Raw genomic sequence first — 27,293 nt, forward strand, 5'->3', positions numbered from 1 at the left:
GCCGCAATTCGTCTGGGCGTGACTCTACAAGGAGTCGAAAGCGTTCCACAGGGATGCTGGACCATGTTGACTCCAATGCTTCCGATAGTTGTCAAGTTGGCTGGATGTCCTTTGGGTGGTGGACCATTCTTGATACACACGGGAAACTGTTGAGCGTGAAAAACATAGCAGTGTTGCAGTTCTTGACACACTCAAACCGGTGCGCCTGGCACCTACTACCATACTCCGTTCAAAGGCAATTAAATATTTTGTCTTGCCTTTTCACCCTCTGAATGGCACAATCCATGTCTGAATTTTCTCTAGATTTAGAAATCCATCTTGAACCCGTTTCCTCCCCTTCATCTACACTGATTGAAGTGGATTTAACAAGTGACATCAATAAGGGATCATAGCTTTCACCTGGATTCACCTGGTCAGTCTGTCATGGAAAGAGCATATGTTCTTAAAGTTTTGTATACTCAGTGTACATGTAAACACAGCTGTAAAAGTAACTGGTAACAGCAAAATATAAATATAATATACTAATGGTAATATAGACATGTAAACAGTAGTAATAGGGACCAGTAGCAGGATACATACTAATGGTAATGGTAAAAATCAATAACCAATGGACAACCGCGTAATGGAGTAATACATCTAATCATTTTAGCAGCAGTGTAGCTTGTCTGAATGGGTCAAGACCTGTGGATGGGCATAGAGTCGGTGTGGATAGTCGGTGAGAGAGGGAGAGCAGTAGTTGTTAACCATTTATCACTCTTATGGCCAGGGGATAGAAGCTGTTTAGGAGTCTGTTGGTCTGAGCCTTGATGCACAGGTACCGAGAACAGTCCATGTCTCGGGTGGCTGGAGTCTTTGGCAAGCACACTACAGGTGCTAGTATATGCAATATTATCCCTGACTCTAAAAGGCTTACTCCTGTGCTTTCACCTCATTGGGGAGTTTCAATTCATGATCTCAAAACTGAGAACTCTGCCACCTGCTAGCAGGTCAGAGGGGTGCACTGGAATATCATTGAGGCAAACTGTTAGAGATTAATACTGGTGAAACTGGTGAAGTATTATTGTTTATCATTGTGATCCATGTAGATTTTATATGTTTTCTACCTGATGCAAAGCCAATTGCCCTCTGGGACAAATAAAGTTGGAACTTTATGCATAATTACATGATTCTCTCTATGCACCTCACTCTCTATCCTCTTCCTCATCCCAGATTACAGTCTGATGAAAGCTGCATTTCGTTATTTTACTCTGTCATGCTACCCTCTGGCCAAGTTCAATGATAAATACTGACTGGTCTAATTCAAGCACAAAGAGGTCAATAAAACGCTTTGCGATGTCAAACTCCACTGGCTCTGTAAAGATTCCTGCAGTCAGCTGTATGTTTCCACTTATTAGCCACACATGTTAAAACATTATTTTGGTCCCTCACTCTTGACTTAATGTCCAAGTTTAGAAAGCGTTCATAAAGACTTACATCACAATTCTGTAAAAAAAGACCATGGGTGATTTTCCTTCATACTTTCTGCATAGTATACTTGCATCAAATGTTTCTTCCACTATCAGTGTCTTGCAAGTGTAAAAAAGTGTATTTATGGAAACTATTTATTTTCACTCTCCCATACATTCATCCTCCTCTTCACTCTTTCCTTATATTTTCTCCTGATGTATGTCTTCTTTTCTTGGTGCAGAACGTCAAGTCGGCCATGCACGCAGAGCGTACCAAAGGTTTCTGCCACGTGGTGGTGTCCTCTAACCTGCGGGATGGTTTCTCCCACCTGATCCAGTCGGCAGGGCTGGGAGGCATGAAACACAACGCCGTCCTCATGGCCTGGCCTGGGGGCTGGAAACAGGCAGAGGACTCCTACCCCTGGAAGAACTTCATTGGTACGCACACCATACTCTACTATATTCCACAGTACACCCCATAGTTTGCTATACTAGTCTACAGTTGATTTAAGTAGCATCAAGTTTGTCATACTAAGTAGCCCCTTGTGACGACATTCACATACATCTGAAAAATTAAGCTAGCTAGCTACCTAGTGAGATTTGGTTTTAGGTTCCGTGAACATTTTAGTAAGTGAATGTCTTATGGGCAGGGTCAAGACTTTATCCTGACCAAATGACCTGACCAGTCAAAACTGTCAGCCCTAATTATGTGTATTTCTTGAACTGATAATAATACAAACAGTACAGTAAATATCCTCCTTATCCCACAGAGACGGTGAGAGAGACTACGTCAGCCCATCAGGCCCTGCTGGTTGCTAAGAACATTGACAAGTTCCCCAGCAACCAGGACCGTCTGGGGGAGGGCACCATAGACGTGTGGTGGATTGTCCATGATGGAGGTCTTCTCATGCTGCTGCCTTTCTTACTGCGCCAACACAAGGTACTGTGGCATTGGCACCATATGCCTTTGGGTACTATATACTGTTGCTTTGTAAAAAATCAACTACATTCTAATGGTGGCCAGATAAAAAATAAAATAAAATAAAAAGTGAATTGCAGGGGGCCATTAAACAATTTCCACAACTGATATTAGACTGAAGCACTATTAGCATTTAAGCATTTAGAACAGTTTCACTGACACGCATAGTTTCTTTCCTCTTTTCTGTCTCTCTTTTCCATGTCCTTGTCTGTCCTAGGTATGGAGGAAGTGTAAGATGCGTATCTTCACCGTGGCTCAGATGGATGACAACAGTATTCAGATGAAGAAGGACCTGCAGATGTTCCTGTATCACCTCCGTCTCAATGCTGTAGTGGAGGTGGTGGAGATGGTAAGCAGCTACAGTCACACTTAATCAATCATACTTGCTATAGTATCAATAAGAAAGCATTTGTCAAGTATTTTTTTGTATTTCTGTCCTCAGCACGATAGTGACATTGCAGCCTTCACCTATGAGAAGACCCTGGTGATGGAGCAGCGCTCTCAGATGCTGAAACAGATGCAGCTGTCCAGGACCGAGAGGGAGAGAGAGGTAATGTGATGTTCAACTCTGTCAGGCTCTGTTTAACCGTAACACTGTGTAACCCACAGGAGGTTGAAGGTACCTTAATTGGGGAGGACAGGCTCAAAGTAATGGCTGGAATGGAATCAATGGAATGGTATCAGACTCATCAAACACATGGTTTCCATGTGTTTAATACCATTCCATTCACTCCATTCCAGCCATAATTATAAGCCGTCCTCCCCTCAGGAGCCTCCTGTGGTATAACCAGGTGGTTCAATAGTGGACAAAACATAATTATATTGACAAGCAAACACATGATCACTGCTTTGAATGTTATCTGTAGGCCTATGCACAATGTTTAAATCAAAGACAGGGACAAAGATTGTACTTCACACACAGGATAGATTATATCTGTGTTTTTTCCTGTTACAGTAGTTCTTTACTTCCTTGTTGTTTGTGACTCGTAATATGGATCGACTGTTGTGCCATTTTGGCCTGTCCTGATTTGCTGCTGCTGTGTTGGATGTTCTGGGCTCGCATTGGGTTGGGCTTCAGATTCAGAGCATCACAGACGAGTCGCGTAACTCCATCAAGAGGAAGAAATCATCCGTGGTGGAGACACTACAGGCCCCAAACACACTACAGGTCCCAAGCCTGTCCATATCCATGGACATACGGGAGGATGAGGAGGTAGCCCAGCAGCCATGTGATGTGTCTGCCTCAGAACCATCCCATAAGCATCTCCCTCTCCCACTCCACCCTCTAGCCCATCCTCATGCATGTATCTGACATGGACAGAGCCACAGCTATTAAGGATTTTTTTGTCAATACTGTATGCATTTCTGGAAGCAGTACCCCGAAGCATTACCCTGAATGAATATGGCTGTGGCAAATTAATGAAATAGAACTGCATTATAGGATTTCTATGGCTGTGGTCCTCTCAGCGTCATTGTCACCCTACTCCTGCATCAATTTACCTGAGAGTTATCGGCTCAGTAACTTTGTAGCAGGTATTACACTTAGATATTTTTAAAACAATCTTCTTAGAACTAAAAACTTAGAACGTTCTTGGTACGCTGGAAAAACCGCCAACCCCAAACCTCCAACTTCAACTTGGATTAGAAATGTAATCGCATTTTTCCTAATCTTTTCCATCATTTCCATTTTTCATCTTCACTTATTTGTAATATGTTTTTTATTATTGTTTGCTATAGTACACTTTATTATTTCTATGTCATGCATTGTTTGTATGGTGCTTTGTTATTTTAATGTTGAAGCATTGAAATGTACAGTAATATTTCATGCCTTTTCCATGGAGGAGACAGATGAAGCAATGCAACCATGAGAATGTCTTCCATAATCCATTTTGAATCTATTGCTTGGAGTAACATTATCATTCTTGCCAATAATGCAAAACATAAGGATAGTCTCCATTCTACAGTTGTGCCAGCCTCCTGATCCTATCTGACAGGAGGCACCACTTTGTTTAGCATCCTGCCTTGGTCTGTAGTGACACCAGTGTTGTTATTCCCCAGGCTCAGCTGATCACTAAGCTGGGCACCAAGTCCCACGCCAACCTCAATGACACATCTACCGCCACGCCCGACCACTGTGTCCACATGACCTGGACCAAAGACAAGCTGATCGCCGAGAGGAACCGTAAACGCGGCGAGCCGAACTTGGGCGTGAAGGATCTCTTCAATATGAAACCGTAGGTATCTCCCTCTAAAGGCCTCAGGCTCACACTGCAGCACGCAGTCAGACATGCCCCTTTCACACTACTGAGTCGAACTGAGTCTTGCTGTTTTGCACTGGCCTGGTTATGGTAGTGTGAATACGGTATTGGCACTGCCAACAGAAACTACACAATCCATAGATGCACCTGTCTAGTGCACATATAGAATAATGGCTACAAAAGCAATAGTACTGTTACATACTTGAAATATCTAGACAGAGTGTGATGCACCTTGACCTGAACTACAATGTTCTCAGGATGTTCGGACTAGTGAATAACCTGTCATTAATCTCTTATTTGTGTGTGAAATGTGTGATTAACCATGGTGAGATGTATATATTGTAAACATACCTAAGTCATTCTATGTTTTGTTTTGTTTCCTCGCTTCTAGAGAGTGGGAGAGTCTGTAAGTGAAGTTTCCCTTACTCTTAACTGTGTGTGTGTGTGTGTGTGTGTGTGTGTGTGTGTGTGTGTGTTTCTCTCCTCCTCTTCTAACAGCATGTATATTCATCTCTCAGTTGATTTACTTGGAAAATATAACATTCACTCTGCATCTGTAACATTGCCTAACTTACCTAGACTATTTTATATATGCTTATAATGATATAACAAATATGCCTTGATGCTTAGGTAAGTGAGGCGTGATATTGTTATTAATGGAAAATCAAAGTTCTTCTATCATACAATTACTTCTACCTACAATATTCCTTAACTAGATTTTATTTTTTAAGCCTACTGTTACATGCAGTATCAACATTACATAACTCCTGACATATTCAACCATGAACCATGTTATATCAATATAATCTATAGTATGACTATACTGTAGCATGTCTATGGAGGCATTCGGTATACATGACTTAGGGTAGCTAATTGGCTTACTGTCCATTTTTGTGATTACAATTTTGTCATGATGCCGTCAAGTCACTTATCACGAATGCTTATGACTGGTGTGATGTCATGTTTATAATAGCATCCTGTAGTGGGATAGAAGGCATACATTGCATCCCAAATTGCAACCTATTCCTTATATAATGCACTACATTTGACCAGGGCCTGTCAGGCTCTGGTCAAATGTAGTGCACTATATAGGGTGCCATTTGGGACTCAGTCCAAGTAGAAGACATTTAAGAGTTGTTATTCTTGAGTTTAACCTGTTATTTTGTAGGAACCAGTCTAACGTGCGGAGGATGCACACCGCGGTTAAGTTGAATGAGGTTGTGGTAAACAAATCCCAGGGAGCTCAGCTGGTGCTGCTGAACATGCCTGGTCCGCCCAAAAACAAGGGTGGTGACGAGAATTGTATCCTTTTTTTAAACCACTAGTATACACTGAACTGGATAACTGAGTGTCCACTGGCTGAGTCAGTATCATCTTACAGTAATATATAGACTGAGAGGGACTGAAGCTAAACTGATGTACAGTGCTGTGAAAAAAGTATTTTCCCCATTTATGTTTTCTAAATTTTTGCATATTTATTACACTGAATGTTATCAGATCTTCAACCAAAACCTAATATTAGATAAAGGAAACCTGAGTGAACAAATAACACAAAAATGTGATACTTATTTATTTATTAAACAATGTTAAGCAACACCCAATGCCCCTGTGTGAAAAAGCATTTACCCCCCTACATTCAATAGCTGGTTGTGCCACCTTTAGCTGCAATGACTGCAACCAAACGCTTCCTATAGATGTTGATCAGTCTCAAATTGCTGTGGAGGAATTTTGGCCCACTCTTCCATGCAGAACTGCTCGTTTCAGGTCCTGCTACAACATCTCAATTGGATTTCGGTCTGGACTTTGACTAGGCCATTTCAAAACGTTATATTTGTTGCTTTTCAGCCATTCTGATGTAGAATTTCTTGTGTGTTTTGGATCATTGTCTTGTTGCATGACCCAGTTGCGCTTCAGCTCACGGACAGATGGCATGACATTCTCCTGTAGAATTCTACTATACAGAGCATAATTCATGGTTCCTTCAATGATGGCAAGTTGTCCAGGTCCTGAGGCAGCAAAGCATCCCCAAACCATCACACCACCACCACCATGCTTGACTGTTGGTATGAGGAGCTTATTGTGGAACGCAGGGTTTTCGCCTGACATAACTGGACCCATCACTATTTCAGGCATACTTTTATGACTGCTGAATACCAACTATCAATCACAGATCATGTATTTTCAGGTAGAGATACCTCGCGAAGCAACTGCTCTCTATCCCTCTCGTTTGTTCATTCTTCTCTATTCTCTCTGTGTCCCACACTAACCTAACATACAGTGGGGAAAAAAAGTATTTAGTCAGCCACCAATTGTGCAAGTTCTCCCACTTAAAAAGATGAGAGAGGCCTGTAATTTTCATCATAGGTACACGTCAACTATGACAGACAAATTGAGGGAAAAAAATCCAGAAAATCACATTGTAGGATTTTTTATGAATTTATTTGCAAATTATGGTGGAAAATAAGTATTTGGTCACCTACAAACAAGCAAGATTTCTGGCTCTCACAGACCTGTAACTTCTTCTTTAAGAGGCTCCTCTGTCCTCCACGCGTTACCTGTATTAATGGCACCTGTTTGAACTTGTTATCAGTATAAAAGACACCTGTCCACAACCTCAAACAGTCACACTCCAAACTCCACTATGGCCAAGACCAAAGAGCTGTCAAAGGACACCAGAAACCAAATTGTAGACCTGCACCAGGCTGGGAAGACTGAATCTGCAATAGGTAAGCAGCTTGGTTTGAAGAAATCAACTGTGGGAGCAATTATTAGGAAATGGAAGACATACAAGACCACTGATAATCTCCCTCGATCTGGGGCTTCACGCAAGATCTCACCCCGTGGGGTCAAAATGATCACAAGAACGGTGAGCAAAAATCCCAGAACCACACGGGGGGACCTAGTGAATGACCTGCAGAGAGCTGGGACCAAAGTAACAAAGCCTACCATCAGTAACACACTACGCCACCAGGGACTCAAATCCTGCAGTGCCAGACGTGTCCCCCTGCTTAAGCCAGTACATGTCCAGGCCCGTCTGAAGTTTGCTAGAGTGCATTTGGATGATCCAGAAGAGGATTGGGAGAATGTCATATGGTCAGATGAAACCAAAATATAACTTTTTTGGTAAAAACTCAACTCGTCATGTTTGGAGGACAAAGAATGCTGAGTTGCATCCAAAGAACACCATACCTACTGTGAAGCATGGGGGTGGAAACATCATGCTTTGGGGCTGTTTTTCTGCAAAGGGACCAGGACGACTGATCCGTGTAAAGGAAAGAATGAATGGGGCCATGTATCGTGAGATTTTGAGTGAAAACCTCCTTCCATCAGCAAGGGCATTGAAGATGAAACGTGGCTGGGTCTTTCAGCATGACAATGATCCCAAACACACCGCCCGGGCAACGAAGGAGTGGCTTCGTAAGAAGCATTTCAAGGTCCTGGGTGGCCTAGCCAGTCTCCAGATCTCAACCCCATAGAAAATCTTTGGAGGGAGTTGAAAGTCCGTGTTGCCCAGCGACAGCCCCAAAACATCACTGCTCTAGAGGAGATCTGCATGGAGGAATGGGCCAAAATACCAGCAACAGTGTGTGAAAACCTTGTGAAGATTTACAGAAAACGTTTGACCTGTGTCATTGCCAACAAAGGGTATATAACAAAGTATTGAGAAACTTTTGTTATTGACCAAATACTTATTTTCCACCATAATTTGCAAATAAATTCATAAAAAATCCTACAAATGTGATTTTCTGGATTTTTTTTTCTCATTTTGTCTGTCATAGTTGACGTGTACCTATGATGAGAATTACATGCCTCTCTCATCTTTTTAAGTGGGAGAACTTGCACAATTGGTGGCTGACTAAATACTTTTTTCCCCCACTGTAGCAGTTGTAAAAGAAACACACAGACCAGACAAGTAGGCGCGCAATGGATTATGATCATTGTTGTTAATTACCACGTTTTCTGCGCTAAACTACACTACATGACCAAAAGTATGTGGACACCTGCTCGTCGAACATCTCATTCCAAAATAATGGGCATTAATATGGAGTTGGTCCCCCTTTGCTGCTATAACAGTCTCCACTCTTCTGGGAAGGCTTTCCACTAGATGTTGGAACATTGGTGTGGTGACTTGCTTCCTTTCAGCCACAAGAGCATTAGTGAGGTCAGGCACTGATGTTGGGCGATTAGGCCTGGCTCACAGTCGGCGTTCCAATTCATCCCAAAGGTGTTCGATGGGGTTGAGGTCAGGGCTCTATGCAGGCCAGTCAAGTTCTTCCACACCAATCTCGACAAACCGTTTCTGTATGGAACTCCCTTTGTAAACAGGGGCATTGTCATGTGAAACAGGAAAGGGCCTTCCCCAAACTGTTGCCACAAAGATGGAAGCACAGAATCTTCTAGAATGTCATTGTGTGCTGTAGCGTTAAGATTTCCTTTCACTGGAACTTAGGGGCCTAGCCCGAACCATGAAAAACAGCCCCAGACCATTATTTCTCCTCCACCAAACTTTTTAGTTGCCACTATGCATTGGGGCAGGTAGGATTCTCATGGAATCTGGCCAGATTCGTCCGTCGGACTGCCAGATGGTGAATCATGATTCATTACTTCAGAGAACGTGTTTCCAGAGTCCAATGGCAGCAAGCTTTACACCACTACAGCCTACGCTTGGCATTGCGCATGGTGATCTTAGGCTTATGTGCGGCTGCTCGGCCATGGAATCCCATTTCATGAAGCTCCCGACAAACAGTTATTGTGCTGACGTTGCTTCCAGAGGCAGTTTGGAACTCGGTAGTGAGTGTTGCAACCGAGGACTAATGATTTTTACACGCTACGCGCATACAGCACTCGGTGGTCCCGTTCTGTGAGCTTGTGTGGCCTATCAATTCGCGGTTGAGCCGTTGTTGCTCCTAGACCTTTCCACTTCACAATAACAGCACTTACAGTTGACCGGGGCAGCTCTAGCAGGGCAGAAGTTTGACAAACTGACTTGTTGGAAAGGTGGCATCCTATGACGGTGCCACGTTGAAAGTCACTGAGCTCTTCAATAAGGCCATTCTACAGCCAATGTTTGTCTATGGAGATTGCATGGCTGTGTGCTCGATTTTATACACCTGTCAGCAACGGGTGTGGCTGAAATGGCAGAATCCACTAATTTGAAGTGGTGTTGGAAACTTAAACTCCCTACTACATTGCACAGTTCGGGCCTTGATCTGATTTATCTCTAGAGAAACTGCGCAATGTGCACATTGAGCTCACAGAAAAAAAAGAATGAAATGGAATTCAAATAATTCAACTGACGTTGGTCAATTAGTTGTTTAAAAAAGAAAAAATAACCAACATTTCCATTAATCGCTCAGCACTAGTGTTGCATAACTTTTCTAATTAAATAAATGAAATAAGTATACAAATGTGTTATTTGTTCACTCAGGTTCGCTTTATTCAATATTAGGTTTTGGTTGAAGATCTGATAACATTCAGTGTTAAGAATATGCAAATATAGAGAATCTGAAAAGGGGCAAATACTTTTTCACGGACGGCACTGTACATAGGCATGAACTGTTGATGAGGAACTGCTTGTAAAATTCCAGACTTTTAGGTTATTGCCCCCATTACTTTTACTTTTGACATTTGAAATCACTGTACCATTAGTACTCTTCCACATCAGTGTCTATGCAGTTGTTTCTCCTTGAGCCCATGGCCTGTAGACATGGAGTTTCTGGAGGTTCTTATGGACGGCCTGGACCGGGTGCTACTGGTACGCGGCGGAGGCAGGGAGGTGATAACCATCTATTCCTAACGCCAGAAGACACGGGCGGGCATGGTGCAGCCTCAGAGCCTCCGGCGGGGCCATCTGGAACGAATGGCTGGGCCTCGGCCTCCACCACAGTGCCAGGAGAGGAGTGAGGCGCCCCCTATAGTATGGGAGGACAGTAGGGGGCTGCCGCCTCCCTCGGAGCAGACTAAGCACACACTGCTGCTGACTGGAGGACAACAGAGGGCACTCTGGATCATCTTCCCTTTCCATTTCTTATTGTCTTCCATTCAGGTTTTCTATGTCAGTCGTTAGGAATAGGAATTATTTCAGTAGAACAAAGTGCATAAGTAATGATATTAGGATAGATAGAGATGTCCTCGGATGGCATGGCTCAGGGCTCTAGTGGAGTATGGTCTAGTCCAGGGTTTCCCAAACTCGGTCCTCGGGACCCCAAGGGGTGTACGTTTAGTTTTCTGCACTAGCACTACACAGCTGATTCAAATAAACAAGTAATCATTAAGCTTTGATCATTTGAATCAGCTGTGTAGTGTTAGGGGAAGAAACAAAACGTGCACCCCTTGGGGTCCTGAGGACTGAGTTTGGGAAAGTGCTGTAGTGGAGTGTGGTCTAGTCTAGCTGATATGGGATGTAGCTTGTAAGTCCAGATAGTAGACGGGTGTTTTTAAATCCCAGGTGAGCGAGCCACTTGTCCTGTAGTGCACTACTTTTGACGAGCTCTATGGTCAAATGTAATGCACTGTATCGGAAATAGGGTGCCATTTGGCAGGCCCGGCCCTGGGCATATGCGACATAAGTGGTTGCGTAGACCAAAAAAGGAACTCAGTCGGAGTCTCAACTTACTGTTGTATACCTTTCTCATAGTTTCTACAGATTGTAAATTAAAGATAAACATTTTTGCTAAGAGTATTATTGTATTATTGATCGATTGACTACGACTTTTCAAATAACCCAGCAGTGCTATTTGCAGAGTTAGCTCCAGGTAAATGTTGCAATTCTTCAGCCATCCCTGAACCTGCGACCAAAAACAAACTACATATGGACAGTACAAAAACATATAATCTAATGATTCTCTTCGCAGCAAAATCTGCAGAGCTGGGATGGTTGTATCCCCCATATATATAACATTATATTAGTTGCAAGAATTTTGTATAATAATTTAAATTGAAAAAAGTTTTAAATCTGGCGTCGTTTTGTGTATCAGTTCATAAACCATGTGCCATGGAATTGGTACATCGAAAATCTCTTCAACTATTTTGCAATCTATATGGCACAGCTGTCATTTTTTTGGTCCTTAAATGAAACTGGTATACTTTTATTTATCACAATTTTATTTAACCAATTATGGTCTTTAATGCATGGCCGACAGACAAGTTCCTTACTTTCTCCCCCTTCCACGTGCCTCTTCCATTTTTTTGCGGTAATGCTGCAATTAGTTGGTTGTAATTTTGGGTAGAGCAGACATTTCCATATATTTTTGTTAGCTGCATGTGTGACATAACTCCACCAGTCTTATTTATGATATAATTTACAAAGATTATATCTTTTTTTATATAATGTTTTTTTTAATCAATTAGTATATTTGAGTTTAACCGTAAAATTTGTTGTAATATTTGTTGTGTCTTTTCTGGTGGATTAAACTGCAATTGCAACCAACTTTCTATGGCTTGTTTTAAAAATAGCGATATTTTGGAGATTATTTAATTTACAAATAACCAAAAGTGAGAGGTTGTAATCTGAATAAAGGGGAAAAGGCCATTCTTAAACATGGGGTGAGACATTCTTACTTTAAGTATAACTTTTGTATGACTGAAGCCTTTAGTGAGAGGTCTAATGCTTTAATATTTCATCATTTCTGTCCTCCGAATTCGTATTCATTACATTTGAAGTCGATGGTTTACATACACTTAGGTTGGAGTCATTAAAACTTGTTTTTCAACCGCTCCACACATTTCTTGTTAACAAACTATAGTTTTGGCAAGTCGGTTAGGACATCTACTTTGTGCATGACACAAGTAATTTTTCCCCAAAAATTTTACAGATTTTACATATAATTCACTGTATCACAATTCCAGTAGGTCAGAAGTTGACTGTGCCTTTAAACAGCTTGGAAAATTCCAGAAAATTATGTCATGGCTTCTGATAGGCTAATTGCCATAATTTGAGTCAATTGGAGGTGTACCTGTGGATGTATTTCAAGGCCTACCTTCAAAGTCAGTGCCTCTTTGCTTGACATCATGGGAAAATCAAAAGAAATCAAACAAGACCTCAGAAAAAAAAATAGTAGACCTTCACAAGTCTGGTTCATCCCTGGGAGCAATTTCCAAACACCTGAAGGTACCACGTTCATCTGTAGAAACAATAGTACACAAGTATAAACACCATGGGACCACGCAGCCGTCATACCGTTCAGGAAGGAGACGCTTTCTGTCTCCTAGAGATGAATGTACATTGGTGCGAAAAGTGCAAATCAATCCCAAAACAACAGCAAAGGACCCTGTGAAGATGCTGGAGGAAACGGGTACAAAAGTATCTATATCCACAGTAAAACAAGTCCTATATCAACATAACCTGAAAGGCCGCTCAGCAAGGAAGAAGCTACTGCTCCAAAACCGCCATAAAAAAGCCAGACTATGGTTTGCAACTGCAAATGGGGACAAAGATCGTACTTATTGGAGAAATGTCCTCTGGTCTGATGAAACAAAAATAGAACTGTTTGGCCATAATGACCATCGTTATGTTTGGAGGAAAAAGGGGTGAGGGTTGCAAGCCGAAGAACACCATCCCAACTGTGAAGCGCGGGGGTGGCAGCATGCTGTGGGGGTGCTTTGCTGCAGGAGGGACTGGTGCACTTCACAAAATAGATGGCATCATGAGGAAGGAAAATTATGTGGATCTATTGAAGCAACATATCAAGACATCAGTCAGGAAGTTAAAGCTTGGTCGCAAATGGGTCTTCCAAATGGACAATGACCCCAAGCATACTTCCAAAGTTGTGGGCAGAACTGAAAAAGCATATGCGAGCAAGGAGGCCTACAAACCTGACTCAGTTACACCAGCTCTGTAAAGAGGAATGGGCCAAAATTCACCCAACTCATTGTGGGAAGCTTGTGGAAGGATACCCGAAACGTTTGACCCAAGTTAAACAATTTAAAGGCAATGCTACCAAATACTAATTGAGTGTATGTAAACTTCTGACCCGCTGGGAATGTGATGAAAGAAATAAAAGCTGAAATAAATCATTCTCTCTACTATTATTCTGACATTTCACATTCTTAAAATAAAGTGGTGATCCTAACTGACCTAAGAAAGGGAATTCTTACTTGCATTAAATGTCAGGAATTGTGAAAAGCTGAGTTTAAATGTATTTGGCTAAGGAGTGTGTAAACTTCCGACTTCAACTGTATATAAATAGGCCGTTTAATTTTATCTGGCTTGCCGTTCCAAGTAAAATGGAATATTTTTTACTCATATCATTTAAAAACTAGTCGCAAGTGTAGGCAAGGCCATAAGCAAATATGTAAACTGGGATATGACTAAGGAGCTAATCAGGGTGATTTTTTCCACAAATAGACAGGTATTTTCCTTTCCATGGTAGCAAGATCTTATCTGTTTTTGCTAACTTTCTATTAAAATGTATTGTAGTGAGATCATTTCTTTCTTTCGGGATTTGAATACCGAGTATGTCCACTTCACGTCAGACCATTTTTTTGGCAAACTACGCGGTAATATAAAAGTTGTATTTTCTCTACGCTCCATGGCAAGATGTGTAGAATTGTAGGAAATTAACGTTAACTTAAATTTTTACAACCAAATATTGTTTAGGGCCCCCAAAAGGCAATTTGGGACACAGTCTATCATTTAGGTGTTATATAGAGAATGAATGGTACAGTACAGGGTGTACAGTGTATCCCAGTAACATAAAAAGTGTCCATGTCACATTTTGCAGCACAGATTGATGTGTAAGTTGGCTAGTGCACTATAGGCCAACTGCTCAGTATGTCATTATTGTTTATTTTTTCAAGTCACTAAGTCTGCTTCTGCTCTTAACATATCACAGTAATAGGAAAAGAGTTGAATACCTTATTTAGTTGTCTGTGATGCTGGGTATTGTGTGTGTGAGTCCAACCGTACTTGTACATTCTTATAGAAAAGCAGCCATTGTGTGTCTATTGAGATCCTTAAAGTTTCTGGTATTGATTTATTCAATGTTGTACTCTGACTGTACACTCTGTTGATAGATTTTGGACGTGAATTCAAGTACTGTATTTATTTTGTCCCTAATGAGTATTGCAGGCAAACATAGGACTATGGGGTCACCATTGTTTGTACTACATGGTTGTACTCTCCCCTAGTGGTTATGGCGTATCTACATGCGGTATGCTTTTTTGAATCCAATGTTGAGGTTACGGTGTGTTTGAGGGAGCCTGTATGTGTCTGCGGTCTGCACCATATACAATTATGCAAGACATATTGTATGTCTTTTTTTACAATAAGAGTTAGCTGATGTTGTTTTTAACTACAAGAGTTAGCTGAATATGGAAGAACTATAAGACTATGACTTGGTGTATGACATGGTGTCTTAATCCATCATTTAAGATAGATGGTAGATGAATGCAAAGATTGGCACTTTTTCAAAATTATACTATACATTTGTTTGTGACGGTATTGCATGTTGCTGTTCTATTATATACTGTAATCCACCTTATAGAAATATAGTGGGAGATGCAAACATGTCAGGTGATTCTGCTCTCATGTGTACTAATATGAGCCCTATAGGTTCAGATAGTCTATAATGTGCCAAAGATGTTATGAATGACTGAATGAATAACTGAGTTCATGTATTTCAATGTAAATGTATCAGCATATCAGTAGCATAATTCATTTGATAGTATAGCTGGAGTACATGATATCAAATCTCTTAGTAAACTCTTAAGACTCATTTACTAGTCCACGTTTCTCATTTTAGCTCTCTCTACATCAACAATCGTTAGCATAGTATTTACCGTTTCCTTTCATGTTATGTCGTTCTTAAAGTTAAAGTAGAGACTCCCATTTTTGCTAAAATGTGTTGAGAAAATGAACTGTTCGAAAAAAGACTTGACTGTTGTTTTTTTAAGAAAATGAATGACATTCCTGAAAATAAATAAAATGTTGTCTTTACAATTTCATATGTGTGACTCCAGACTAGAGCTTTCATTGCATCATAGTTTCTATAAGTGACCATAACTGTATAATGTATGTAACGTCTGGGGCTAAATACTGTAGTTGTACCAAGTTCATGTTTTTATTCCTGGTTTGTCCAGCAGGGGGCATTGCTTACAATAGAAAATGATCTCAAAATATTTTACTGGCAAGATCTTGATGGCAATCAGGATAAGGTGAAGACCTCCCACTGTCAATAACTTGTACCTGGATACTGCATAGCCTACAGTGACTCCTGATAAATGCAAGGGCTTAGGATTCATGTAACTGTGCACTACACTGGATCAGTCAGTTATCAGGAGCAATTTAATAGGATGCCATTGAATTGGGACTGGAAAACTGTATTGCACTCAAACAAAGTTTGTAATTTTAGCCAACATCCCCTGTATCATAACATGCATTTGAAAATACTTTCCAACATGTAGCTGTTGAAGTACATCCTATTACATTTCCCATGATGATGTCCTATTTTCTGCTTGGGTGCTTTCCACTGGCAAGGCTTCTTATCATGTGGCTGGGAATCAATGCCTAACAACTTCTGAAACTGTCCCAACTGCCCAGCACAAACAGCTACTGTGTTAAACCAACTGTTATTATGTAAGTCCTTCCAGACTAAAGGGTCACAGACAAAATACTAGCGAATGTTCTAGAAAGAAGTATAATGCATCTAACAACATGCATTTGTGTCCAAAAGCACATGAGCATTTAAATCATGCGAGCCATGTTTATCGATGATGTTTTTTGTATTTTCCCAATTAGGTCAGTACAGTCACCCATCACTTGTCAGATAAGCCCTCACTAACTAAAACTCTTCTCCCTCCCAGACAGTTCTCAAATATGGGTGTGCCCTGATGCGTGACAAAACCAGACAAATTAGGAAATTAGGATTGGGCAGGAAATTCCAGAAAGACTAAGATCTCCATGGTGTTTTGTTTCCCTTTAAGGGTTGATTTATTATTATCACACGATTTTATGCAATTATTTTACACTTGGCCCACTTATAAATGGCATGATGGGGGTGTTATAATATCATTTTAGCCTTCTGCTAACATTGTGCCACATTACTCTGGGACCTCTATAGCCTTGCACTATGTTTTGTGCTCTTTTTATAGAGTCTGACTCAGGAAGGGGAAATCTCTTTTTGCTCACTGGCTGCTTTTAGCGTCCTTAGAGAAATGATGCTGTGAGAACTGAACTGAACAGACTGATTTAGCATTTGGGATACAGAAGGGTGACATGGGTTTTGAGATTATACAGTTACATTAAAGAGCTTTTCCACTGAGCACAAACCGGTTAAATCAATGTTGCTTCAATGTAATTTGTCAACGCATTGTGATGTGGAATCTACATGGAAAATACATTGGATTTGAAGTTATCAACGTAAACTGTTGTTTTGAGGGTGAAATTTCAACCACAGGATTACGTCATGGTAACCAAATTTCAACACAGAACAAAAAAATATGTTGAATTATCCACTATCAGAAAAAAACTCTAGGATGGGCAGCACCTCCTACTGGAGAATTGATCTATCTACAGCTACCCGTTGATCTCCCAAGGTTTTAACCAAGCCCAGCCCTGCTTAGCTATGATATTTGTCACTGATTATTACCAATGTGCTATCATGAGAATGATTGTTGAGAGATCTCCACTTAAAAAGTAAGTAGATTCACTGTTGCTATGAAGTCATTCGAAAGGGTAGGTTTAAAAGAGCAAATAAAATGTGAACATACTTTATCACTCATATCATCAATGATGCTGCTGTATTTAGGCCTATAGCATTTGCAAAGTCATCAACAGCAAATGTTTCAATTTAACCCAGAATTCAACTTTAATTTAATGATGTTTAGTGATATTGAATTGTGTTTAGTTGTCAATGCAACCAAATATCAAGATTTGAAGGAGATAATTCCATTAATTAGTCTCTTTCATTACAGTTTGTCGACAAATTAATAATTGATATGTTGGATTCACGTCTCCATCTCAACCAAAAATCTTAAAGTGCATTTAAAGTTTGATTTGATTTAGTCCTGTTATTTTTATCGCTTTGGAGCAATTTTCACAAGTATGTGGTACATTTTCACAACTCGGTACAAAACTCAAAACACATAATCAAAAAGACAGTTTCTTAACTCTAAGCACATTTTCAATTTCATTACAACACACAAAATCATACAGTCACTGGGGTTTACACTGCTTTACTAAAATCTCATTGGCCAATACACTACTGTAATATATTCCATTTATTTAGCAGACACTTTTATCCAAAGTGACAACAGTCCACACATTTTGGTATGTGACCCCAGTGGGAATCAAACCCACAACTCTGGTGTTGCTTGTGACATGCTCTTATGAACTGGACCACTACAATACATACGTTCAATACTGTAAAATCAATACACAATTAAAATAAAGGTGGAAGATGTATGATTGCCATCCCAATGAGTGTACCACCCTCTTTTAGGCCATGGATGAGGCATGCAATGATTTCAATCCAGACCTATGTCAGGCTTAGATTCACCATGCCAAAAGGTATTTCCTCAGGTGCATAAAGATATTTACTGATATTAAGATGAGAAATAATGGCCAAATGCTCTAGACAGGCTTGATACAAACTAGATCCTGCTAAACATTTTCTTTCATTTATTTTATTTGATTACATTGTGGATTTTTGTTTCATCAGACCAGAGGACATTTCTCCAAAAAGTACGATATTTTTCCCCATGTGCAGTTGCAAACCGTAGTGTGGCTTTTTTTATGGCGGTTTTGGAGTAGTGGCTTCTTCCTTGCTGAGCAGCCTTTCAGGTTATGTCAATATAGGACTCGTTTTACTGTGGATATAGATACTTTTGTACCTGTTTCCTCCAGCATCTTCACAAGGTCCTTTGCTGTTGTTCTGGGATTGATTTGCACTTTTCGCACCAAAGTACGTTCATCTCTAGGAGACAGAACGCGTCTCCTTCCTGAGCAGTAGGACTGCTGCGTGGTCCCATGGTGTTGATACTTGCATACTATTGTTTGTACAGATGAACGTGGTACCTTCAGGCATTTGGAAATTGTTCCCAACGATGAACCAGACTTGTGGAGGTCTACAATTGTTTTTCTGAGGTCTTGGCTGATTACTTTTGATTTTCCCATGATGTCAAGCAAATAGGCACTGCTTTTGAAGGTAGGCCTTGAAATACATCCACAGGTACACCTCCAATTGACTCAAATGATGGCAATTAGCCTATCAGAAGCTTCTAAAGCCATGACATAATTTTCTGGAATTTTCCAAGCTGTTTAAAGGCACAGTCAACTTAGTGTATGTAAACTTCTGACCCACTGGAATTGTGATACTGTGAATTATACAGTGGGGAAAAAAAGTATTTAGTCAGCCACCAATTGTGCAAGTTCTCCCACTTAAAAAGATGAGAGTGGCCTGTAATTTTCATCATAGGTACACGTCAACTATGACAGACAAATTGAGATTTTTTTTTCCAGAAAATCACATTGTAGTATTTTTTATGAATGTATTTGCAAATTATGGTGGAAAATAAGTATTTGGTCACCTACAAACAAGCAAGATTTCTGGCTCTCACAGACCTGTAACTTCTTCTTTAAGAGGCTCCTCTGTCCTCCACTCGTTACCTGTATTAATGGCACCTGTTTGAACTTGTTATCAGTATAAAAGACACCTGTCCACATCCTCAAACAGTCACACTCCAAACTCCACTATGGCCAAGACCAAAGAGCTGTCAAAGGACACCAGAAACACAATTGTAGACCTGCACCAGGCTGGGAAGACTGAATCTGCAATAGGTAAGCAGCTTGGTTTGAAGAAATCAACTGTGGGAGCAATTATTAGGAAATGGAAGACATACAAGACCACTGATAATCTCCCTCGATCTGGGGCTCCACGCAAGATCTCACCCCGTGGGGTCAAAATGATCACAAGAACCACACTGGGGGACCTAGTGAATGACCTGCAGAGAGCTGGGACCAAAGTAACAAAGCCTACCATCAGTAAGACACTACGCCGCCAGGGACTCAAATCCTGCAGTGCCAGACGTGTCCCCCTGCTTAAGCCAGTACATGTCCAGGCCCGTCTGAAGTTTGCTAGAGTGCATTTGGATGATCCAGAAGAGGATTGGGAGAATGTCATATGGTCAGATGAAACCAAAATATAACTTTTTGGTAAAAACTCAACTCGATCGTGTTTGGAGGACAAAGAATACTGAGTTGCATCCAAAGAACACCATACCTACTGTGAAGCATGGGGGGTGGAAACATCATGCTTTGGGGCTGTTTTTCTGCAAAGGGACCAGGACGACTGATCCGTGTAAAGGAAAGAATGAATGGGGCCATGTATCGTGAGATTTTGAGTGAAAACCAAGGGCATTGAAGATGAAACGTGGCTGGGTCTTTCAGCATGACAATGATCCCAAACACACCGCCCGGGCAACGAAGGAGTGGCTTCGTAAGAAGCATTTCAAGGTCCTGGAGTGGCCCTAGCCAGTCTCCAGATCTCAACCCCATAGAAAATCTTTGGAGGGAGTTGAAAGTCCGTGTTGCCCAGCGACAGCCCCAAAACATCACTGCTCTAGAGGAGATCTGCATGGAGGAATGGGCCAAAATACCAGCAACAGTGTGTGAAAACCTTGTGAAGACTTACAGAAAACGTTTGACCTGTGTCATTGCCAACAAAGGGTATATAACAAAGTATTGAGAAACTTTTGTTATTGACCAAATACTTATTTTCCACCATAATTTGCTAATAAATTCATTAAAAATCCTACAATGTGATTTTCTGGATTTTCTTTTCTCATTTTGTCTGTCATAGTTGACGTGTACCTATGATGAAAATTACAGGCCTCTCTCATCTTTTTAAGTGGGAGAACTTGCACAATTGGTGGTTGACTAAATACTTTTTTCCCCACTGTAAGTGAAATAATCTGTCTGTAAACAATTGTTGGAAAAATTACTTGTGTCGTGCACAAAGTAGATGTCCTAACCGACTTGCCAAAACTATAGTTTGTTAACAAGAAATTTGTGGAGTGGTTGAAAAACGAGTTTTAATGACTCCAATCTAAGTGAATGTAAACTTCCGACTTCAACTGTATCTTACAGTTTTTGCTATTGGATTAACTGGTTGTTAAAATAACTAAATTGAGATTATATCATTACGTTGTGTTTTGGTGATTAAACCAATGTACTCATATTTCACAGTAAACTTTTGGATCAATGGTTGTGTGGTGAAAGATGTCTACAAACAAAATAAATGCACAATGAAAGGTTTTTAATGTAAGACTGGCTGCATTACAAGTGCTTGGAGTTTTGTACTAATAGTTTTGAAAATTCACCACATTCTTGTTAAAATAGTACCAAAGCGATAAAATATAAAAATTTAACTTAGATTTTTGGTTGAGATGGAGACGTGAATCCAACATATAAATTATTAATTTGTAGACAAACTGGAGTTAAAGACAAAGTCAGTGGCACAGATGGAAGTATCCAAGCAGAATATAAATCTCCTTCAAATGTTTTTTTTTTGTTCTTTTTTTTGGGGGGGGGGGGGTAGATCAGCTTAATATTGCAGATAGATTGTAACTTCCATCAATGTAATTGTCTGCATCACTTCCAATCCCACATGTTCTATAAATATATATACACATGCATACATACATACATCCTTTAAAAAATATAAATTCCCCTTTATTACTTTACAACCCCGCCACCCTTTCCCTACTTGGAGTAAACTAGTGAACAACAATGCTTAGGCCTCTACTTCCAGCTTATACTTACTATCTACATTTTATGGACACAGTCAATTTTACAATAATTGTTTGTTTTTTCTCCTGAACTACTTTGACTCTCATCCGCTCCGATCATTTTCATGATGTCCATCCGGTTTGCTTCTATATGCCATATCTTTCTAACTGTGCTCTTTCACAAAAGCTCCCAACCTACAACCTATATACTTATTATGGACACAGTATGCTTACATTATTAGTTATCTTGTATTATTTGTTGTTAGTTGTTATTAGTCCCATCCTTCAATTCCATTCAACACCTACCATCTATCTCTTAACACCATCCATATAGGATTTCTATTTGCCATATATATTTCAACTGTACTGTGATGTCTTACAAAAGTTCTGAACCTTTCTATTCTCATTGTTTCTACAGTTTGTGAATTGAAAATCATTTTTTTTGCTAAAAGTATTATTATATTATTGATCGATTGACTATGACTTTTCAGATTTACATTTTAGTCATTTAGCAGACGCTCTTATCCAGAGTGACTTACAGGAGCAATTAGGGTTAAGTGCCTTGCTCAAGGTCACATCGACAGATTTTTCACCTAGTCGGCTCTGGGATTAAAACCAGCGACCTATCGGGTACTGGCACAACGCTCTTAACCACTAAGCTACCTGCAAGGTTAGCTCCAGGTAAATATTGCAATCCTTTAGCCATTCCTGGACCTGTGTCCAAAAACAAGCTACAAATGGACAGTACCAAAATAAATGATCTAATGATTCTGTCTCTTCGCAGCAAAATCTGCAGAGCTGGGAAGATTGTATCCCCCATATAAATAACATTCTCCTTCAAATGTTGATATTTGGTTGTGATGACAACCAAACACAATCCAATATCACTTTTGAAATACAATAAATGGCCGATTAACTTGTCAACAATAACAAATTATATGTTGGATTCACATCTCCAACTAAAGCAAACCTAGAAGTTAAAGAATGAGGTTAAGTCAGTGGCTCAGATGGAGCTATCCAAGCAGTAGATAAACTCAGCAAAAAAAAGAAACGTCCTCTCACTGTCAACTGCGTTTATTTTCAGCAAACTTAACATGTATAGATATTTGTATGAACATAACAAGATTCAACAACTGAGACATAAACTACACAAGTTCCACAGACATGTGACTAACATAAATTGAATAATGTCTCCCTGAACAAAGGGGGGATCAAAATCAAAGGTCAGTATCTGGTCTGGCCACCAGCTGCATTAAGTACTGCAGTGCATCTCCTCTTCATAGACTGCACCAGATTTGCCAGTTCTTTCTGTGAGATGTTACCCCACTCTTCCACCAAGGCACCTGCAAGTTCCCAGACATTTCTGGGGGGGGATGGCCCTAGCCCTCACCGTCCGATCCAACAGATCCCAGACGTGCTCAATGGGATTGAGATACGGCCACTTCGCTGGCCATGGCAGAACACTGACATTCCTGTCTTGCAGGAAATCACGCACAGAACGGACAGTATGGCTGGTGGCATTGTCATGCTGGAGGGTCATGTCAGGATGAGCCTGCAGGAAGGGTACCACATGAGGGAGGAGAAAGTCTTCCCTGTAACGCACAGCGTTGAGATTGCCTGCAATGACAACAAGCTCAGTCCGATGGTGCTGTGACACACCGCCCCAGACCATGACGGACCATGTAGATTGATGAGGGGAAAAAACAATTTAATCAATATTAGAATAAGGCTGTAACATAACAAAATGTGGAAAAAGTGAAGGGGTCTTGGTACTTTCCGAATGCACTGTACATAGTGTACCCAGTGGGTTGTCACCCTCATAACCGTTACCCAGTTATCAAACTTCTCTGCTTTTGTGTGTACTTTGTCATGACTTAGTTTCACTGTTGTTATTTTTAAACATTTAATGTAGGAAGTTTAAATCAGGTCACGCCCCCTGCCCAAATCCGTGCTTCACCTCTCTTCCCCTGTCTGTTTGAAGGTCTGTGACTTAAAGAGAGTAGACTTTGGCCATTTCAGCTCAGTGTCACCCTGGCTGCTCCACAGATTATCAGCCTGTTCAAAGCCTGACAGAAGTATAACAGAGTGGGTCCCCTTTCCCCCCATTATACACACCCAGTCTATAAGAGGCTGCTTCAGAGGTATGGGGGTGTTTTTTTGTCACTCATTTTATATACGCTTTCCTCCTACTAAGGGAAGTATGAAAGTGCATTTTCCACTGATACAGTATATAACTGTATAAATGTAATACAAACTAGTTTATCATAAACTGTGATTCTACCAGAGATTGTATAAAATACTGGGGGCTAAAGTGTGTTGGATTGAACGTGGGTCATGGTGAAACAAAACAATTCTGTGCAAAGGTAACTTTATTTGCTCCTTCTTTGAAAGCTTCTTTGAAATCATTCACGGTCAATCATGACATGACATTCATCCACTATGCACATTTACTATACATTCAACCTGTCTATTTTCCTTATGCTCAATCAGAATTGACTCATTTGACCTGGTTTGCCATCATGTAGAATTTCTCCGATTTAAACTCACCATGTAGGCCTAGACGCATTGGGAAAAGATTCATCCACTCCAATTTCAAGCCTAAAATGACCAATTCAAACTCACTCTACTATAGTGAGTATGATAAAACTGTGAGTTAAATTGGCCTACAGCATAAAATGGAAACCCTTCAATTCTATTAATGTAAAAAAGGGGTTTGGTTAGGCCTCTTTATCTACCTCTGAGAATGTTTATACTGGTCTCATATACATATAATGATATGCTTGTGAGGGCCACTTCTAAATGCCTATGGTGTAACCCTTCCTTAGCCACAGTTTGTTGACCATAACATACAGGTTTGTCAGATTGGTGGTTTGAAGTACTACACTGTGAATGGAATCCTTGACCCTGGAGATCAAATGAACAGTGAATTAATGAACAGTTTCCTGCTTGCCCATTGAAACTCCCTTTCATTTCAGAGTCTCTTTTCACCACCAGCCACATATGCCATGCGTGCTCTACTCAAATCAGTTTAAGTCATTTACGGGACATTAAAGTTGATTCGCCCCTCATTCTAAATGTAGCTAATCTAACTAAGCTTGTTGAGTGCCTCCTAATATCTCTATTGGTGTCTAGGACATCACACATAATCTCAGTTTAAGAATGTGCACATTTGGTTGTATACATTTAGTTGTTTAGAAATAAATAGTTGTTTGCTATGTTTCGATGGAGAAAAAATATACTTAAGCTTTGAACATGTCAAATTAAAGTGATAATGTGTCAGCTGCATCTTGCTGAGAGTAGAATTCAACTAAGCCATGGTATATAAAGTGATGTGCTCAGTGCTTAGCTATCATCAAAATGCTTGCCCAAGATGCAAGTGAAGTGAGGAATGTACACTCCGTGCAGACTGAGAAATGGTGTTACTATAGACTCAAATGGGGTTACTACTGTAGGTCATACAGATGCAAAAAGATAAAGAACCATACTATGACTGTAATCTTTATATCAAATTACTCTATGGGTGATAAATCGACAGAACAACAATTGCCAACAATTTATTCACAATCTGCCAAGGGAGTAATGGGTTCACTCTATAGGCCAGGGATTATGACTTGTGAGAGAGAGCCAATAGCTGATCATTGACAATAACAGGAGAACAAGAGCTTGTGTTGTGTCATTAGCTGTGTCTTGTCTCAACTTGAGGCCCTGCTACACTTAACCCCAGAAGAAGGAGGTCGGCTGACACCTGACCTTGTAAACAACACATTATTTCTGTTGAGTGGCTTTGTTTAGGAAAGGCTGTAACCTGGTGTGTTAAAACATGATACAGAACAGCCACAGGACCATTATGTGGTCCTCTGTAGCTCAGCTGGTAGAGCACGGCGCTTGTAACGCCAAGGTAGTGGGTTCGATCCCCGGGACCACCCATACACAAAAAATGTATGCACGCATGACTGTAAGTCGCTTTGGATAAAAGCGTCTGCTAAATGGCATATTATTATTATTATATTATTATTATTATATATTGGGGGGGAGGGGAGGGGGGATTTCCTAGCTCTCTTTCCCAATACATGGGGTTGTAGAAGACAGAGGTTGAGGAGACCGGTGCTGCTCAAAACCTCATGCAGGTATCACGACTCACAAGTCTCAAAGCCTTATGAGAGGGTAGTGTTTGTTGTGGTTCCCAAAAAGCATAGTAAGCGTAACTTTCCTGCTAATCTGGCAACCAAGAACCAAATCTCATGAGCACTGGCCTCTGTTTTCATTGTCCCAAGAGACTACTTTAATGCGAGGACACCCAGGTCCCTGCTAAACTCTGAGTAATATCTGTTGATGTATCTTGGCCTTGAATTAAATACTTCAAATCAGATGTCCTAGCATGCTTTTTTAAAACATATTGTAAGAATTGATTCTCAGCAGAAATTTTTCACAGACACAACAACAGATCAGATGGTATCTTGCTGGTGTTGTCCTTAGATGATAGAAGAGCATGTACATTCTAATCATCAGGCAAAAACAAGCCAGGTTGTCTGCATTCTCCTCAGTTTAAAAGGTAGAGTAGGGACCCTTTCATTCCAAGATCTACTAATTGTAGCTTGTTAACATCCCAACCCAACCATTTTCACTGAAAACAGCATGGCCTCACAGCCTCCTCTGTGCTTGGTGAGAGAAAGGTTGTTATAGGCAGATATATCTGAATGCAGCTTTGGTCCAGAAGGATCCTGACAACATTTTCTCTACTTGCCCATTCCCTGCTTGAGATAATAACACATGGATCTCTTTAAACTGTTCAACTGGGCCAACCAACAACCTATTTGCTTTTATTATGTTACAGTGCAATGGTTTGCCATACAACTTGCTCACCCTCTTCACTATTGTCAGTGTGGCTATGCCACTAGTTCTGTTATGGCAGAATGTAATGGCTTTGGTGTGGGTATGTCATGTAGTTGTTTTGTCAGGATGTGTTTTGTAGGGCAGAGGAAAGTGTGGCTGACTGATTAGAGGAGTCCAGCTAGAATAACAATCACGCAAATTGTCCAATTGGATTGTTTTCAAGTACAAGTAACATAAAATCTTCACCAGGAATGCTTCTATAAGAGCTTTCTTCCCCTAGCTTTCTTGGAAACATCATGTCATAAACAACTATGTAATGTAATAAAAATCAGTTGATCCACAATTATTAAATTATGTTAGATTTATGTAAAATTATCTATACTAAAATACTATAATTTTCAGAGATCACTTCCTTTTTAAAATGTATACTCTGGCAGTGTTCTGGATGTATCTAGTGTAGTTGCATATCAACTGAATTGGAATCAGGTATTTGTGGGGATGCCTTGTAGTCAACATGCCAACAGGGAACTCTACCTACATCTTCAGTAGGTCGAGTTCATGGAGTCTGAGGCAGATAAGCATCTAGACAGAGTGCTGAGAGTCACATGATGAAGAGTCTATGGAAAAACTTTAGCAGTCCTCAGTGGTTGATGACAACCAAACTTCAAACAGAATTGCAAGGTCTTCACCTTATTACTAAATTTCACTGTAAGGGTGCCATTACCTGTTATTGGGTATAGGCCATGAACAGACGTTTACAATTAGTTTTCCAATATTTGACATAATTTACACGTATTTGTGATGAAATTATTTCCATAGTTGACTAACTTGTCTAATGAATCAGAACAATTTCAGTAACACAGTGCGTCTTGGCAGGGTCGTGTTTTGGAGGACGCACGGCTCTCGACCTTCGCCTCTCCCAATTGGATATCACGAAAATGGGGTAAAAAGTACACCTTTTTTTATTTTCACTTGAAATTAAACACTTTTGGAGCTGCTTAATTTTATTGAGGTTCCCCAGCCAGCTTGATAGATGGATTGCAAAATATCTTT

The 27,293-nt window shown here is 40.4% G+C and overlaps 1 protein-coding gene across 2 annotated transcripts in view; it reads left to right on the forward strand.

Moving 5' to 3' along the window:
• Window positions 1-10,926, forward strand: part of LOC121580968 (solute carrier family 12 member 7-like) — a 95,401-nt gene extending 84,475 nt beyond the window's left edge. Inside the window, exons 18-26 of one of the 2 annotated variants that reach the window (XM_041896208.2) lie at window positions 1,688-1,883; window positions 2,216-2,385; window positions 2,642-2,773; window positions 2,867-2,974; window positions 3,503-3,637; window positions 4,483-4,658; window positions 5,074-5,088; window positions 5,851-5,984; window positions 10,388-10,926. In XM_041896208.2, the coding sequence (XP_041752142.1) occupies window positions 1,688-1,883; window positions 2,216-2,385; window positions 2,642-2,773; window positions 2,867-2,974; window positions 3,503-3,637; window positions 4,483-4,658; window positions 5,074-5,088; window positions 5,851-5,984; window positions 10,388-10,479 (1,158 nt within the window). In that variant the 3' untranslated portion in view covers window positions 10,480-10,926. The remainder of the gene's footprint in view (window positions 1-1,687; window positions 1,884-2,215; window positions 2,386-2,641; window positions 2,774-2,866; window positions 2,975-3,502; window positions 3,638-4,482; window positions 4,659-5,073; window positions 5,089-5,850; window positions 5,985-10,387) is intronic. The other variant, XM_041896209.2, reaches the window with a different exon arrangement.
• The last annotated feature ends 16,367 nt before the right edge of the window (window positions 10,927-27,293 follow it).

The sequence above is a fragment of the Coregonus clupeaformis genome, chromosome 14 (assembly GCF_020615455.1).
Source record: "Coregonus clupeaformis isolate EN_2021a chromosome 14, ASM2061545v1, whole genome shotgun sequence".
In the NCBI taxonomy this organism is placed as follows: Eukaryota; Metazoa; Chordata; class Actinopteri; order Salmoniformes; family Salmonidae; genus Coregonus; species Coregonus clupeaformis.